This window comes from Dama dama, chromosome 11 (assembly GCF_033118175.1).
Source record: "Dama dama isolate Ldn47 chromosome 11, ASM3311817v1, whole genome shotgun sequence".
Taxonomy (NCBI): domain Eukaryota; kingdom Metazoa; phylum Chordata; class Mammalia; order Artiodactyla; family Cervidae; genus Dama; species Dama dama.
This window is the reverse complement of record NC_083691.1, coordinates 60,373,103-60,390,553: the sequence shown is the minus strand read 5'-3', so window position 1 is coordinate 60,390,553 and position 17,451 is coordinate 60,373,103. Positions and strand designations below refer to the sequence as shown.

Here is a 17,451-nt window from a genome sequence, read left to right as displayed (position 1 = left end):
TTTAGTACTTTTAGTAAATATGCATATTTTGCTTGAGCATTCTTGTTTTTGAATTTTTTTATTTGGCAATTCCATTTATTTGAAATTAACTACTTTCTTTTTCTAAAAAAGGCTGGAAATTTCTTCACTGAGGTTTTAGCTGAAGCAGTTTAGATACAATAGAACCCAAAGTTCATTACGTTATATGATTCCTTCTAGAACTCGTCATTGTAAAAGTGAACATGTGCCTACCTTAACGTTGTCCAAAATTGCTTTAAGTGGCCTCTTTTTCCTTGTTTATTGTTTTGGTTAAATAGTGTCACCCAGGCTCCCTCTTGGCTGTCTGCAAACCTTTCCTGTCAGAGACAAATGAAGATGTGTGGATATAGGGTTTTACTGGCTTAGAGAAGCTCCGAGAAGTCCTGGGTTTTCTGGATCAGTGCCAGGTATCTTCCCAGGTACAGAATACTTTCAGACCATGTGTTTGGAGCATCTGTTTTGAGAAACATTGTGACCGTATTCTCTCAGGAGTCATGACTGGGGCTACATTAGGAATTCTAGAATTTTCAGATTTCTTTCAGTCTGCTTTTTCTGACACTAGAAAAATTTAAATTACGGAATAAATTGTTGGGGGAATTTTTTAAGATGAACCAGGTACTGAGACTAAAAAAGGAAGGCAGACTCAAACAGAGCATGTGAGGGACTTTTGAAATGCAGCCTTTGGGAGAAACGAAGCAAAGGAGGATCAGTTGTCAGAATTTCATTCCAGTTTTGTTGTGTCACAAGGGAAGATGCCCGGACAAAGCGGCAGCTGTGCCTCATGGACATGGAGGGCTGAGGCCTTGGAACCTCTGTTAGGGGAGAGGGAAAAAGATACACCCTCTGGGCCGTGTTCCATTTTAGGGCCATCCTGAATCTTCTGTTTGAACAATCCTCAATACTCTGAGGCCTGAGACAGGTGACAGATGGAAACGTAAGCATATGGCAGTTTAGTAGAGGTTGCATGGTAATCATTTAATTCACAAACCAGAAGTAGAAATTATATAGAAGGAGTAAGTTTCTTTCTGGGATGTCAGACCTGAGTAATACAACTAAAGTGGTAATTAAAATTATGCCATATGTTGAAAAAATAAAATATGCCTCATGAGGAATAAGGGGTTAAGGTTGGGGGGAAGTAGAAGAGGCAATTGCTGTTTGAGATGTGGGTGAGGTGGAGGGCTGGCCCTACAGGTTTCATGCCAGGTGGGATGGGTTCCCCAGCCCCTCAAGCTAGTTTTAGGCAGCTCTGTTGTCTCACAACTACAGGGCTCACCAGAGATGAGGTGGGACAGCTGTGGAACATCTTCTCTGGTCTCCTCTCATGCTGCTCTGAAAAGCCAGACCAAGGTCATCTTGCCTCTCTTTGGAGGCAGTGAGGAGGCCTTTTGTTCTCATTAGCCAGTGTGATGTGTGTAGAAAGAGTTCATAAGTAACGGAATGCTAGGTCAAGAACATGTTGATAGATACCATAAATGTTCTGTGAGTGGTCTGTTCTCCAGTTTTTTCATGGACAAAAATAAGTAGAACACAGTGATATTTTCACTTAGTTGAGTGTATACCCTTTAACTGGAACATTACTTTGAGTTATTAATAAACCAGGACTGCCTAGTTGTTATTCAGTCACTCAGTTGTGTCTGACTCTTTGTGACCCCATGGACTGCAGCATGCCAGGCTTCCCTGTCCTTCACCATCTCCCGGAGCTTGCTCAAACTCATGTCCATCAAGTCAGTGATGCCATCCAACCATCTCATCCTCTGTCGTCCCCTTCTTCTCCTGCCTTCAATCTTTCCCAGCATCAGGGTCTTTTCAAATGAGTCAGTTCTTTGCATCAGTGGCCAAAGTATTGGAGTTTCAGCTTCAGCATCAGTCCTTCCAATGAATATTCAGGACTGATTTCCTTTAGGATTGACTGGTTTGATCTCCTTGCAGTCCAAGGGTCTCTCAAGAGTCTTCTCCAGCACCAAAATTTGAAAGCATCAATTCTTTGATGCTCAGCCTTCTTTATGGTCCAACTCTAACATCGATTCAAGACTACTGGAAAAACCATAGCTTTGACTATATGGACCTTGGTTGACAAAGTCTCTGCATTTTAATAAATCCATCAGCAGAAAATTGGATTAAAGATTCACTGAGCATGACCCTGCCCACCAGAGAAAGACCCAGTTTTCCCCCACAGCCAGTCCCTCCCATCAGGAAGCTTCTACAAGCCTCTTATCCTCATCCATCAGAGGACAGACAGAATGAAAACCACAACCACAGAAAGCTAACCAAAATGATCACATGGACCACGGAATTTGGTTAAGAGTGAAGACAGGTGGGCAGTTGATTTAGGACTGACCTGGGTGAAGAAACTGGAGTGCAGGACAGTGTGGAGAGGGCTGCGGAGGAAGATGGAAAATGTTGCATGCAGACATGGTCTGCTTCGGGGTTTATCTGGGCAGTAGTTCTCTACCATTGTTCATTACTGACCTTTCGGTACAAAAATGAAATTTAAATCCAATTTAGTTAATAACGTTTACCTAGCTCTTAGGAATTGATCCAGTTGATCAAGTTCTCCCTCATGAGAGGAATTCAGTACTAGAATTCCTCTAGGAGAAATGAGAGGGAGTTGGTACCAGAGAAGAAAGGAGAGGGAGTCGGTACTAGAGAAGAAGTGTTTTCAGGTAAGGTTGACTGAGCTTTGGAAGGCCACAAACCACTGACTTTTTTGGTCCCCCCAGAACCAATTTCTACCACCTTTATGGTGGGGATACCCCCCCTTGAGAATGCATGATCTGGAGTAGTCTTTTTAGGAATAGGGCAATTAATGTGCTTTGTCTGTTGCTGGATTTGAAAAAACTTAGTCTAAGATTATAAATAGTATGTTATAGGTTAAATAAGGCATTTGTAAACCTACAAGGACTTTAAACATAATGTTGTTTCTGTAAATCCAAGCAGCTTATTAAAATGAACTTTTGGAGAAAACAGCCTATATGTGAGATCGTGATTTGTACTAGCTTTAAATATAAAGAGTGAAGCCTTTTTGGCAAAGCACAGCATTGAGGTGAGTATTAAAGGAAGAGATGGCCATGGATGAGCACAGAGGTAATATTTTAAGCATGAAAAAGATTAATCATCTCATACTCAGCCTGTATTCTCAATCTTAGAATATCACAAGATGCCTTTCAATTGTATTTGCCAATCATGAAAAAAATAGCTGTAAAATTTAGTGTATATTTTTTGAAAACTAAAGGAAACTAACCATTATTTTCAACTTCTTTAGATGTATCTTTACTTTCTTAGTGATCTAGGAATCTCTAAAGACTTTGCAAACGATTGGAGATATATTTTTGTTGGGACACCACTGGGATAACGGAAGTCTCCTGGTGCTGACTGCACTCACTGGGGTGGGTTTTGGCCTTGCATTGCCACATTTCTCCTACCGACCCCTTGAGTTGAGGACTGTTATCTCCATTCAGGGCGGGTAAGGATAAACGGTCTCAAAGTTTGTGGAACAGACTGTGTCTTGTTTTGCTTCTGCTGTGCTGGTATATCTTTGCCCGGGCCCTGGTGCATGGCTGGCAGTTACTCGGTGCTCCAGACCTCTGTTTCCTGCTGCTATGCGCAGTTAACTCCAGCAGCCTTCTCAAACCATACATTTACACTGTCGTCGTGTAAACCCTTCTCTCCTGTGACACAGGTCATTGAGACAATTTCTAGGGGCTCTCTGTTTTAGGAAAAGATAGGCTGCTTGTCATATAGTAACAGATTCTGTTGTGTGGAAAAGAATTATAACTTACAGTTTCCACATGACTCTGAGAGCCAAAAGAAACCAATATTGAATTGTAATTTGAACAGCTGGAGAAAATAATTTAATCTCATTTTGTATTTGCATATTTTGCTGTATATTTTCTTTATTGGTTCTCACAAATAATCATACATGTATCATCTTAAATCATTGTCTTCAGATAATCTAAATTTTTGTTAGCTGCTGCTTTCCCATGTATTAATTGCTGTTAGAAAATTTTGTTATATCTTTAAGAATTAACTTATTATATTGAGCTATAACTTATGCACAGGAACATTTACTTTTTTAGTATAAAGTTTCATGAGTTCTGATGAATGTATACTGTTGTATAACCACAAACACAATGAAAAATACAGAATTTCTGCCTCATCCTCCACCCCACATCCCCTGGTGCTTCTCTGTTGTCTGCCTCCTCATCCCCTTCTGCCCCTGTGGCTTCGCCTGCACCATACATGTGGATTCCTGTGGCCTCTGAGCTGGTTTCTTCGGTGCAGAGCAGACCCATCCACCACGTTGCTCATGTTCCTTTACTGCCGAGTGGTGCCCCGTTGTGCACATGGGCCACAGTGTAATCTGTTCATCCATTTGCCACTTGAAGACCACTTGGGCTGTTTCCAGTTTTTAACAGTTTTTAATAAAGTTGCTGTAGACATACATTCACATACAGGTTTTTATTCGAGTATTAGTTTTCATTTTCCTTTGGCTGATGATCTAGGAGTGGGATTGCTGAGTATGTTGTGTGTTTTAACTTCAGAAACTGCCAAACTGTTTTCCAAAATGTTTGTGCCAGAATTTGCATTCCTGCTAACAATTGCTTTGCATCCTTGCCAGATAATTTTTTAGGTCATTCTGGTAGGCATGCAGTGACACCTTGTGTTTTCATTTGCATTTGTTTAATGACTAATGATGTTGATTCTCTTGCTGTGTGCTTATCTGCCATCCCTATATCCTTGGTGAAGCGTCTGTTCCAATCTTTCCGCATTTTTTAAAAACTGAGTTATTTTGTTTCTAGTTGTACAAGTTTTTGAAAATATATAATTTCTTACATAAGTCCTTTATGAGATAAATGACTTATAAATCTTTTAACCAAGTATGTGTCTTGTTTTTTCATTCTCTTAACTGTACTTTGAAGAGCAGCGGTTTTTTAGTTTATTAGCTTCAGTTTGTCATTTTTTTTTGTCTTGTGGATTACACTTCTCGTATCTAAGAAATCTTTGCCTAAGCCTAAGGCCACAAAGACTTTATACTTTTTCTTCTAGAGTTTTTAGGCCTATGATCTGTTTTGAGGTAACTGGATGTGGCGGGCTTTTTTTGCATGCAGGAGTCCAGTTCTCTTGGCACAAGCCTGTCCTTTCTCTGCTGAGCTGATCTGCACCTTGCTGAAACTCTGCACCCACTGCCGCCCTGACAGCTCTGGGTTGTGCCACTCTCTGGCATTTACCACACTTTGCCGCATTCTGACATCAAGGAGGAACCTCTGTGGGGGACAGAGGGCTGTGTGTGGAAGCGGTGTCAGGCCCTGGAGGAGAAAGGGGAGGAAGCAGAATCCACAGAGAGAGGCTCACAAGCCATGCAGACCTGGCAGAGTCTGGGCCAGTCCAGTACCTGCCAGGGCAGCCTTCACAGGGCAGAAGGGTCTAGGTCCTGACCCCTCTACCCTCCTACTCTGCTCAGTCCTGGGCTAGGACTGCCTGGGAAGGAGTGGTCTGGGCTCCGGTCCTGCAGGTGCTTGCTGGAGGGACAATCTGAGGGGCATACTTCCTGGCTGCCACAGAAGGATGTTCACTGTACTGTTACTACAGTAATGCAATTATTAGAAAGGGTATTTTTTTCTATAATACACAAACTATTCCTTTTCTACTTAAGGGAGGAAAGTAATTTCAAAATAAAATTTCACTTATATTTTAACCCTTACATACACATTACTGTAAAGGTTTTTTTTGGGGGGGGCTTAAAATCTCTTCATTATGAATTACTATCAAGAATTTTTCTGTCTCGATGATATTTTGAGGCTGCATATCAAACTTTGTAGTTACCTTTATGTGTACTGGAGATGGTAAAATTGAAGTGATATTTTGATGGAACCTGGCCTACTCCTAGCTGTCCTTGACCAAGCCTGTCCTCTGGGGGACAGGAGGCCAACACACTGCTTCTCCTGTGTCAAGTCTTACTGATTCAGTTGGATTCTCTCTTTTTTCCCTGGTTGTAATTATTATCTATTTCAAGAATCATCTTCTGCTTAATCTGAATAAGGTAATTTTACTATTTGTTTTAGGAAAATTTTAGATCAGCATAGTAACATTTATTTAAGCTGAAGATTTAATAAAATGATTTTAAATAATGCATCGGTGGAACCTTTCAAAGTACTATCTTAAGCCAAAGAACCCTGACCTATTGAAACCCATAAAATAGATCCAGTTTAACTATTTTGACCTCTCTGCTAATTTCTTTTTCTTTTTTGAACTAAACTCTAAGAAATACCAGAGGACAGTTAGAAAATTTTGGTTCTGTTCCTTGGATTGGCTTTACAAAGATAAACAGTGGAAACATGAAGGTAAAATGAAGCAATTGTAACCCAAGTCATAATTCTGTTCATCCAAAGCTCATTGTTAGGCCTAGAGAGAGGCTATCAGGCAGTCACAGGACTGTTTGCTGGAGGGTCAGAAGAGCTTGGGTCTTGTTGTGAAAGAATCACCAAATGCTTTCCTGTAACTGACCGATAGGAAGAAGGTCCCTACCACCTATGTTCAGGGGGCTCCAGAACAGATTGAGTGCCACATCTGTTGTGTTGCCCACACTCCCCAAGCTGATACTTTGAAGAAGGTGGAGAACCTGATCTTCCCCCAAATGTTCTGGCATTTTGTGTGTGTGTGTGTGTTTCGTTATATACTAAAACTTCTAAAAAATGTGTTAGACTTGGCCGAGTTAAAAGTACTGTATGCATTCTTCCTTTCTAGGATGTGGATGTATAGATTTAAATACATGTGTGTTTGTGTATCTATGATGCATGTATTTAACACAAAAGCTACCAACTGTCATTAGGTGTAGATAGGGACTGTTAATCTCCCTTGTACCTTGAAATGAGAGCTGTCAATCATTTGCCTGTGTTTCTCCAAGATTAGTTCTTAAGATCAAGGGCCGTGTCTTCCTCCTGATACCCCGTTCCCAGCACAGGGCTTTTACATAGTAAGAAGGTAGTCAGTGGTGGAGCAGATTGGAATTCCACTTCCAGATTTTTAATTTAGGATTTACCACTAGAGGTGCACTGGGTCAATTCTTGTCCCCTTGTTACTTTACCTTCAATAATGTCTTTGTTAATTTATTAAAAACTGTTTTCATTCTAAAATCTGTTTTGGAAATCTGACTAGCCAGGTAGTACCAGTGGAAATATTAAGAACAACTATTTATAATAGTTTTATGTGACTCATTTGTACTTCCTCATCAAACCATTTATCCACAGAGATTTTAAGTAGGCTTTCTGGCAGGTGTTCAGAAACACAGGAAATGAATGAACAAAAGTGAATACTTGATATGAACTCATATAAATGACAGAAATGTAACCTTGGTTTTATTAGTCAAAGTTTAAAGTTTATAATAAAGAAGTACAAAACCTTATTTTTTCTAAGCAAATTTTATATATCAATGATACTGCTTCCTAAGCAGCATTTCACAAAAATTTCAGTATGCTATCCATTATATTAAAAATCCAAGACTACTTATTGTAGTTTTTTAAAGACTAATCTTCATTAGAGTCCTGTAGTTGATAAAATTAAGTTAGACATGCAGCTGCTGCTGCTGCTGCTGCTGCTAAGTCGCTTCGGTCATGTCCGACTCTGTGCGACCCCATAGACGGCAGCCCACCAGGCTCCCCCATCTCTGGGATTCTCCAGGCAAGAACACTGGAGTGGGTTGCCATTCCTTCTCCATTGCATGAAAGTGAAACCTGAAAGTAAAGATGCTCAGTCGTGTCCGACTCTTAGCGACCCCATGGACTGCAGCCTACCAGGCTCCTCCGACCATGGGACTGTCCAGGCAAGAGTACTGGAGTGGGGTGCCGTTGCCTTCTCCGTAGACATGCAGCACCCACTCCCATCTGACGCGGGCAGACACAGAGGCTCTGCTGTGCTCGGTTTCCCTCCATGGTGCCTGGGGTCCTGACAGCAGTTCCACCCCAGGTGTACACTCCAGGCCTCATCCTGCAGCTCCCTGCTCCACTCTGGCTTCTTCATAACTTCACAACAAGAGATGATGAGCCCTTTGTTTCCAGCAAACTCTTCTACTGATGGTTCACTTTATCCAGATAAGATACTCCACCTCACTCTCAGGGCTCAGAGATGTTTTCTATCTTAAATGCCGCCTTGCCTGAGGCTGGCGTCTCCTGGGCCAGCGCAGTGTTGTCTTCCTTCTTGTGTGTGTGGCCATGACCACAGCTGTCTTCCCAGTGCTCTGGCTCCTCTGTGCTGGCGCAGACTGGGGGTGTGCGCTCCAGCTCACGTGACACATCGTGGCAGGGGTGGGGGAAGTCAGGGCAGTGTGTGTACAGTTAAAGCCACACTAGTCCAGTTCTGGTGGGCTTTGTATTAAGGTGCTTTTCTCTTACACATACACCAGTTCCTGTGTTCACCCCGGGACCTGGCTATCTCTTAATATACAGCACATTCCCACTGGCCAGAGCCACTCCCAGCACAGTGCGCTCAGCTGGCTGCTCAAGGTGCCCGGTGAGGTCCCAGGGCCCACCTTCAAGAGCTCACGTTACCCAGAAAGTACCATGGGAAGGGGTCATTAGTGTTCTGTAGAATGCAGTCCTGGCCGCCCCATGTGTTGGGGTTCAAGGTGCCACACATAGCCCTCCCTTGCCACAGCATCAGGTTCCCCTTAGTCCCACGTCTAGGCAAGCTGCTGTTCACTGAAGTGCAGCTGTTGCAGTTAAAAGATGGTGCATCTGCATGTTGTGCAGTTTACAGAAGAGGTACTGTCCTGGGAGGGAGGGAGGAAGGGAGGGAGGTAGCTCATGCTCTGCTGACGTGGTCCCCACCACAGATTAGGTGAGAAGGACAACCACTGCAGATCACCAGTCATGAGCCACAGACACTGTGCATTCGCACTCCAGGCCGCCTCTACCCCCAGGGGAGAGAACTGCCAGCTTGCAGGGGTCAGGGGAGGAGGCAACTTAGTCTGCTCTCTGTTCTCCACCAGCACTGTTTCCGCTTTTTCTTACTACATCCATGTTACTGTTACTTTTTAAAAAGGACATGTTTTCTCCATGTTCTCTGCTGCATGCCAGGATGGAGTGCTCTTGAGGCAGCGTTACTCTGATAACACCACAGCTGCTTGGGCCCCATTAGCCTGGGGATGGCTGTAGCAGGGGTTCTGTGATGATAACTTTTACATTTTTGTGAGTGAAGGTGTAAGTGCAATAATGTGTATCATGTGTTGACTGTCACATGGTACTGACTTCTGCAGATATCCTTCCAGCAAGAAAACCTTGTGTAGATCACAAGTCAAAGCCTGGTGATAATGACAATACTAGAATTCCTTTTTAATATAACTATTAATGTATTACTTAGATATAGGTTTTTTTTTTTTTAGTAACATCTGTGTTTTCTTTTTCAGCTCTTTCAGTCTCACATTGCAACAAAAACAGCTCATACGTCCTCACAAGTGTCTGACCATGAGCAGAAAGTGAGTATGTCTCTTAAGTAGACTCACCTTGTATTGTGGATGCCTCTGTGGTTTCAGGATGCAGTTAGACAGACTGTTGTTGGTACTCACCTTGAATATGAATTAATTGTGAACGCTGATCCAAGTTCAAAATCAGTAATGAACTGAATCACTGTTGAGTGGCCACAGTGTCTCTACCCTACCTGATGTCAAGCAGATTCAGGTTCCACCTCTGCCACAGCGGTCGGGGGAGCTGGCCCTGCTCTGGCAGGCGTCCTTACCGACTTTGGTGATGACAAGGCGTGGTGCCATGGGATGGCCCTGTAGGAGCCTTCCTGAGCACAGTGTCAGAATTTCATGGTTCCAAGGGGGTTCTGAATGTACTTGCGCAGGAGGATGGGTTTTGGTAGTTTTTTAGTAAAAAGTTATTTAAAAAGAGAGGAGGTAAATTTAATCTGGTGAACAAGGTGAGTTGTTTTTTAAAAAAGAAAACTGCAAACGTGAGCACAGGTGATCACCATTGGTTTCCTGCAGTTCTGTGCTCTGTAGTCTCTTCTCTTCCTCCACACATACTGAAGTCCCCATAGTTTTGATAAATGGTGATTTGTTCATTCTTGCTCTCTTACTGGTAAGACTAGCCTATCCACCTTTATTTTACCACCTCATAGACTTTCTGAGTTACTCCTAACCTGCCTTCTGACACGTTGCTTTACTGAATCTACTGTAATTGCTCGGTGACTGGTGCATTGAGTGCTCACTGTTTAGTCCTCATGTTCTCCAGCCCCTCCTCTTTGTTAAATTGTAGGTAAGTAGTAGACAGTCACAACACCACGCTACTTGGTGACTGCAGCCTTAGACTAAGTAGTGTGCATCCTTCAGGTTGTTCTTCTGCACAGTGATTCTGGCGATGCTAAGTCCTCTGGCTTCCCATGTAAATTTTACAATGAGCTTGTCAGTTACTGCATTGACAGTACAGAGTTGGGTCTTGCTCTTTCATCCAGTCTGACAATTTCCTTTTATTTGAAAAGCTTAGACCTGCACTGTCCAGTATGGTGGCCACTAGTCACACCTGGATATTTAGATTAGTTAAAATTAAATAAAATTTAAAAGTTCCTTCCTCAGTTGCATGTGTCATGACCAGGTGTGCCATGTCTGCATGTGGCTAGTGTTCCTTTGGCAGCTTGGCATTGTCACGGAAGGGTCTACTGGACAGCTGGCTGGGACCACTTCCCTGTAACTACAAACACGGCTGGTTTCATTCTGCCAACTGGCCATTTATTTCCTATTTGTCCCATTATTCTTTCATTTTTTAATTTTCCTGCCTCCTTTTGAATTAATGGAGTATTTTCATGGCTGCATTTTATCTCCATTCTTGGCTTACTAGCTAAACTTCTTTTTTTTTTAAACAGCAATTGATGTGGGCTTTCACTTACCCCTCACTGCCTTTGAGCAGTGTGATGGCAAGTCATGGACAGTGTATAAGTCTTACAGCAGGGTGACTCCTCCCCTCCCATCTTCTGTGCTGTCTCGGTCACGCATCCCGCTTCTCCACGTATCATCACACTGTTGTTAGTGCTTTAAACAGTCAATCTATATTTTCAAGAAATTAAAACATGCAAAAAATTCTCTTGTATTTACCCATATTTTTACCTTTCTGACAATCTTCATCCTTTTTGTAGATGAGTTTCCATCTGTTGTCATTTTCCTTTCTCTTGAGAATTTTTAATATTTCTTATCAGGTAAGGCCTCCTTACAGTAAAATTCTTAGATTTTGTGTGAAGATGTTTTCATTTTGCCCTCACCTGTGAGGGATATTTTCATTGGATACAGAATTCTGGGTTGTCAGGGACTTTCCTGGTGGCCCAGTGGTTAAGAATTTGCCTGCCAGTGCAGGGGACAGGGCTTTGATCCTTTGGTCCGAGAACTAAGCCTGTACGCCATGCTACTGCAATGAGAAACCATTGCAATGAGAAGCCCTCACACCATGACTAGAGAGTAGCCCTGCTCGCCACAACCAGAGAGAACCCAGCAACAAAGACCTAGTGTAGCCATAAAGAAATAAACAAATTTTGGAAAAATAAAGAATCCTGAGTTGTCATTTTCTTACTTTTGGCATTTTACTGATGTTGTTCTGTTGTCTTTTGGTTTACACTGTTTTTTATGCCAATACTGTGATCATTTTATGTTTTACTTGTCTGTAATATGTCTTGCCACCCCTGGCTGCTTGTAGATCTTTCTCTGTTCTTACTTTTAAATGGTTTGCTCTGATGTGCCTGGCTGTGGATTCCTTTGCTTTTGTTTGTTTGCAGTTTGCTGAAGTTCTTGGATCTCTGAGTTCATGCTGAAACAATTAGAATATTATCAGTCACTATTACTTACAAATTTCTGTCCTCCATCCCCTGCTCCCATCTCTTTTCCATCCAGCATTCCCACTGTAGGTGTGTTAGATCATTTGATATTGTGCCAGTATTTTTAGGCTCTGTTATAGTTTTATCTTTTCAATGACAGATTTTTAGCTTGGACAAAGATATTTAGCATGGATATGATATTGAACAAGTCTTTCTCCCATTGTTTGATCTGCTGTTAATACTATTTTATTTCTGATGTTGCATTTTTCCATTCCAGGAATTTTATTTGTCACCTTTTGTTGTTGTTGAGAGCTTTCTTGTTTCTCTTATAATTCCTTGTCACGTCACCTGTCATATGTATCTCTTCTGTAGAGAAAGAGAACATTTTTCTTTTTAACATATTTGTCAGCATTAAAGTTCTTACCAGCTAGTTCAGCATGTGGCTTCTATGTGGACCTTGTTCTGTTGACTGTTTTCTTGTTCCTTGACTGTGAACTGTGTTTTGCTTCTTTCTGTGTAGTACTTTGATTGCACAGTTAGGTGTTGTGGATACACACTGTAGAGGTGCTGGCCTCTGGTCCAGCAGGCACTAGTGAGTCACTGGCTGGTCACACTCATCTCTGTTGCAGCAGGTCTACTTCAGTTGTGCCTTCAGCACGAGGGAGGATTTCTGAGTGCTGGGACGTGATCCTTACTCCTAAAATGTAGGTTTTCATGTGTTTACTGAGTCCTTTAACTTATAGACTTAAAGTCTAAGCTCCCCAGGCTGGCCATTCCAATTCCCATTTCCCTGTTCATGTGTAGGTCAGCACTCAGCCAAAGACTTGAGGGGTGTGTGTGCCGACTGTGGACTCCCTCCTTTCTGGAATTTCCCCTTTCAGCTGACCTGCCTGCCCTTGTCTCCACTGGCTTCTGAACCCAGTAAGACTAGTTCCCTCCTGAGCTCTGTCTGCTTGTACAGCAGTGGCTGGGTCTGCCTTCAGGGGAGAAGCTACAAGGTGTGTCCCTCACTCCACAGTCTCTCTGCCTTTGGTTGCAGTGACTTGAGGGAGCTGACTGTAACTTACCAGCAAGGAGGTGAGTGTGACATAAGTTACTCTGCCACGACTGTGAGCTGGAACTCCATCTGTAACTTTGTGCTGTACCTCTCTCACTTGACATTGTAATGTGACAATTTATATCTAAAATTCATCATAAACCTCTTTGATGACTTTTACATACCACACTCCATTTTGTGAATGATTATGCCATAGTTTGAGTATTTTCCTGTGTGGGGAAATCAAATATTTTAATGTTACAAATGGTGTCAGGCCGTCATCATAGGAAGATAAGAAGAAATACGTTTTGAGGGTCTGGACACAGGTTTCTCACAAACCAGTTGTATCCTGGGGGAGGTATAATGATCGAAAAACTCTTTAGTTTTTTTAATAAATTATGTCTGTGCTTTCCAATGTGCCTATATTCTGTCTCAGTAAAACTTTAAAAAACTGTTGCCATGGTTTTTGTTTTCTTGCAGCAAAAAGAAGGTCCTCGCTCTTTAACCATGTCTGGCCATGTTGGTTTTGAGAGCCTGCCTGATCAGCTGGTCAACAGGTCAATCCAGCAAGGCTTCTGCTTTAACATTCTCTGTGTGGGTGAGTGCCCAGCCTGTCCAGACTTTTTCATCCTGCTCCTGTGCTCACCTCCTTCTTGGGATGGGCAGTATGGTGCCCATCTGAGCAACCTGAGAGCAAGAGTATAGATTTTTTTCAGTTATTTAAATTCTATCAGTTTTTTCTTAGCTGTGCTGCTTTAAGCTTTCTCTTTGTTCTTTAAACATTTCAGTGCCTTCTTCAGAGTTCTGAGTAACTCAGCATACAGGGCTCATTTTTATGCTCAGCTTAGAATGAACCACCTTAGCATGTACTTCTTTCAGGGACAATCCAGCCCTTGCAATATTTGAAATATTTGGGATTCAGGAAACCAAATCACTGTAAGAGTTTACTGTTCTGTTTTTCATCCATCCTGTGCACCTGTGAATATGAATATGTACCTGCATTTCTTTCAGGGGAGACTGGAATTGGAAAATCAACGCTGATTGACACATTGTTTAATACTAATTTTGAAGACCATGAATCCTCACATTTTTACCCACATGTTAGACTTAAAGCACAGACATATGAACTCCAGGAAAGTAACGTTCGATTGAAACTAACCATTGTGAATACAGTGGGATTTGGTGACCAAATAAACAAAGAAGAGAGGTACGTGCTTTCCTCTAGTAATAAAACAGGTTTTTTTCTTATTACAGGATATCTGCCTTCTTGGCCTGTGTGCTGATTTGATTTTAATCTGTAGAAACCCATGCCTTTCTTCCCAGACTTAAATTCTTTAAATAATAAAGCAATATTTTGTTTTTGTTGAGAAACTGACATTTTTCTGTCCAGTTGTCTATTTTCTTTAGAGTAATTTGAATCACATTTTTAAAGTGTGCATGATAGAAAAAATAGTTTTAATTTTTTCCTGATATGACAGTTTGGTGTATATTAAGTGATTTTTACTAATTTTCAGGCAAGACTTGTTTTGTTGAGAAAAAAAAACAAACAGGCATACATGGCAAATACATAATCACCAAATCCATGGTACATGAATTTTTTGTGAAGTTCTAAGTAAATTAGCCAGATTAAGCATTGCAGGAAAGGTGTGATGATTCAGTTTTAATTTATATTTTGTATTAGGTTACTATTTTTTGTCATTATTTCTCCTATGGTATTACAAAGATAATTTTGGCTTAAATATGAAAATTAAGCCATAAAAGGAGGAAACAGACTGGGGCAATGACCGTTCTTTTTCCTTTTTGAAATTCATATATTTTCATTATTTTAGAGGTAGTTTTCTAGGTCCTAAAAGTTTGCTTTAGAGGGAAAATATGTTATAAAACTGACTCGCATTATGTTTTAACCTGTTCAGCACATTTGTGTGTTCTGCTCTAGATTTCAAGAAACAATTTTTGTGGGCTTTCTGGAAGAAGTAGATTAGTGGAGGAGGCAAAGGCCCATGACACATGGCTTTTTTTTTAGTTTTCTATATAGGAATTATGTAAAGCTTTACTTAAATTTATCCTTAGATATTTGGTATTTTTGATGATCCCATAAATGATATCTTTTACAAATATTTCATTTTCCATTTAATGTGTGGAAATATAATTGACCTTGTACATAGAAACTTCTGTGTATTCTCTGGTTAATTCTAGTTAATGCATCTCTAATAAATTTGTTTAGGTTTTCTATGTATGCAATAGTATAGTCTGCAAATAATGGCATTTGTTCTTCCTTTCTAATTTGTTTATAAATAAGTTTTATTGATGTGTAAAATTTACATACAATAAATAAGATGCATTGGTTTAAGTGTACAACTTAATTTTGACAAATGTGTAGTTTTCTATCTACCACCAAGATGGTTATAGGAAATGTCTGTAGTCTTGGGTCCTCTCCTCACATGCCCACAGGTCAGTTCTTCCCAGAGGGCGAGGGGCTGCTCTGCAGCCCCAGGGCAGTGCTTTCTCTTGGGGTCAGGCGTTTGAGGCAGGAGGATGCATCCAGGGAAGGACTAAGCCTGTCGGCTTCCTCTGCTGGTAAATAAACGAGAATGGAGCTGTGCCTGAGTCACCGGTTAGGATGCTTCCATGTGGGTATGCCCTTTCCTTACCACGTTCATGCTTCCACGCCACACAAGCTTAATTTCAGAACAAGAAGTCATGGAGTTTGACCTAAATAACTTTTAGGTTGCTGATACTCATGTGGGGTAATATGCCATGCCCAGCATGGTTGCAGTTAGATGCCTATCCTCCTTCAGCAGCCTGGCAGGTTTGGGGAGCCATGCCAGAGGGCTCCAGGTGTGAATGAGTGTGAGAGGCACATTCAGGGTCATTTCTGTAAGATCATTTAAAGCACAGGTGGTTCTGACAGTTTCAAAGTACTGCCTCTGTACCTGCACATTTGCACATTTGTTTTATTACTGAAGTTATCTATTTAGCGTAGAAGTCAACTGTTTGTTCACTAGTGAAAAAACAAATTTCAAACTTTAAATTTATGCAAATACTTTATCAAGATACTATGAATATATTGTATTAAATATTTAAATATTTTTTCAGCTACCAACCAATAGTTGACTACATAGATGCTCAGTTTGAAGCTTACCTCCAAGAAGAGCTGAAGATCAAGCGCTCTCTCTTTAATTACCATGACTCCCGCGTGCACGTGTGCCTCTACTTCATCTCCCCGACAGGCCACTCCCTGAAGACACTGGATCTCTTGACCATGAAGAGCCTGGACAGCAAGGTGGGTCTGAAACAGCCAATGGTTGCATTTCAGGATTTAGAGTGAACTATTAAATATATAAATATATTTATGATATGTGCATATGTCATAACTGTCTCATTCTGTGTATTTTTAAAACATTTAACAAGTTTCAATTTTAGGATATTTTCCAGAGAAATTCAGTTTGGAAGATGAGATACAAAGAAAAAGTGTTAGCATAAAATTTCAGTCCTTTTTTAGTGATTAAATTGCATGTCAGAATATGTGTATTCATTTTCATTTAACTATAGAATTTATTTGACACTAATTTTGCTTTATGACACTATTAAATGATAAGAAGCTCACTGATGAAGATTAAGATCTAAAGTCTCATACAGTAAATTAATTTTAATTTGAATTGTATCCAGAAAACCTATTTTTAATTTCTGAGCCAATGAGCTATATATAAATTCAGGGAGCTGTAAGTAGTAGTATCCAGAAATTAACTCACTTCAGGTTTTTTTGTTTAAAGGATAAAGACTCACTCTCACACTAAAAAGGTCTCCAAGGTTCCCCTGTGCCCTGGCTGAGCAGCCTGTGAGCTGGCACTGGGAGAGCATGGGGTCTACCAGGGCTGCCTTCTGTACAGGAGTCAGTGTGGGAGGCAGGCGGCGGGCATCGCAGTGCCGAGACCAGCACTGTGGTCCCCTGGCTGAGACAAACCTGGAGGAGCTTGGGTGAGAGTCTGTTCACCTGATGGGATATTGTAACCATTCAGCCAGTTATCTTCACAATTGAGTCTGATGTGTAGAAATCCACCCTTACTAAAGGGACATGAACACAGGAGTGGGCAACTTCATCTCAGGCAGACAGAGCTCCAGGCTGAGGTCTGTGTGGAGTTGTGGGGGTGCTTTCAGGGCTGCTCTGCTACTTGATCGCCCCATGTTCTTCGCAAGCTTCCACCACTCTGAGTTTCAGTTTCTTCACTTTTAAAATCAAAACTAGAAGAGCATCTACTTCTGAAAGAGGTGTGAGGGTGATTAAATCGATAGTGCATCTTGTTCTTAAAAGATGACTCCAGTGCTCTACACGGGGAATTACTTGTGCAGGTGATATGTCCCCATCCGCGGGGACATCTGCTTTCAGCCTGTGTTGTGTCCTTCAGCCCACTGATGGTGATGAGCTTGGCTGGGAATGTGATGTGCTCCATACCTACATTTACTCACAGTGGGCCCTCACACGCTCTCCCACATCCAGGGACACTGGGCCGGCCCTCGTGGTTCTTAGAATCCCAGGCGGCACCCCAGCAACAAGCACTGGGGGACTCTGAGGATCAAGGGTTGTTCCTACAGGATCTGAG

The 17,451-nt window shown here is 41.6% G+C and overlaps 1 protein-coding gene across 3 annotated transcripts in view; it reads left to right on the top strand.

Annotated features, from left to right (window-relative positions):
- SEPTIN10 (septin 10) overlaps positions 1–17,451 on the top strand; it is a 45,968-nt gene that overhangs the window by 6,645 nt on the left and 21,872 nt on the right. For 2 of the 3 annotated variants that reach the window (XM_061155368.1, XM_061155369.1), the window contains exons 2-5: positions 9,419–9,487; positions 13,331–13,448; positions 13,862–14,057; positions 15,947–16,133. In XM_061155368.1, the coding sequence (XP_061011351.1) occupies positions 9,419–9,487; positions 13,331–13,448; positions 13,862–14,057; positions 15,947–16,133 (570 nt within the window). Of the gene's footprint in view, positions 1–9,418; positions 9,488–12,355; positions 12,519–12,618; positions 12,892–13,330; positions 13,449–13,861; positions 14,058–15,946; positions 16,134–17,451 lie in introns of those variants that run through there. The other variant, XM_061155370.1, reaches the window with a different exon arrangement.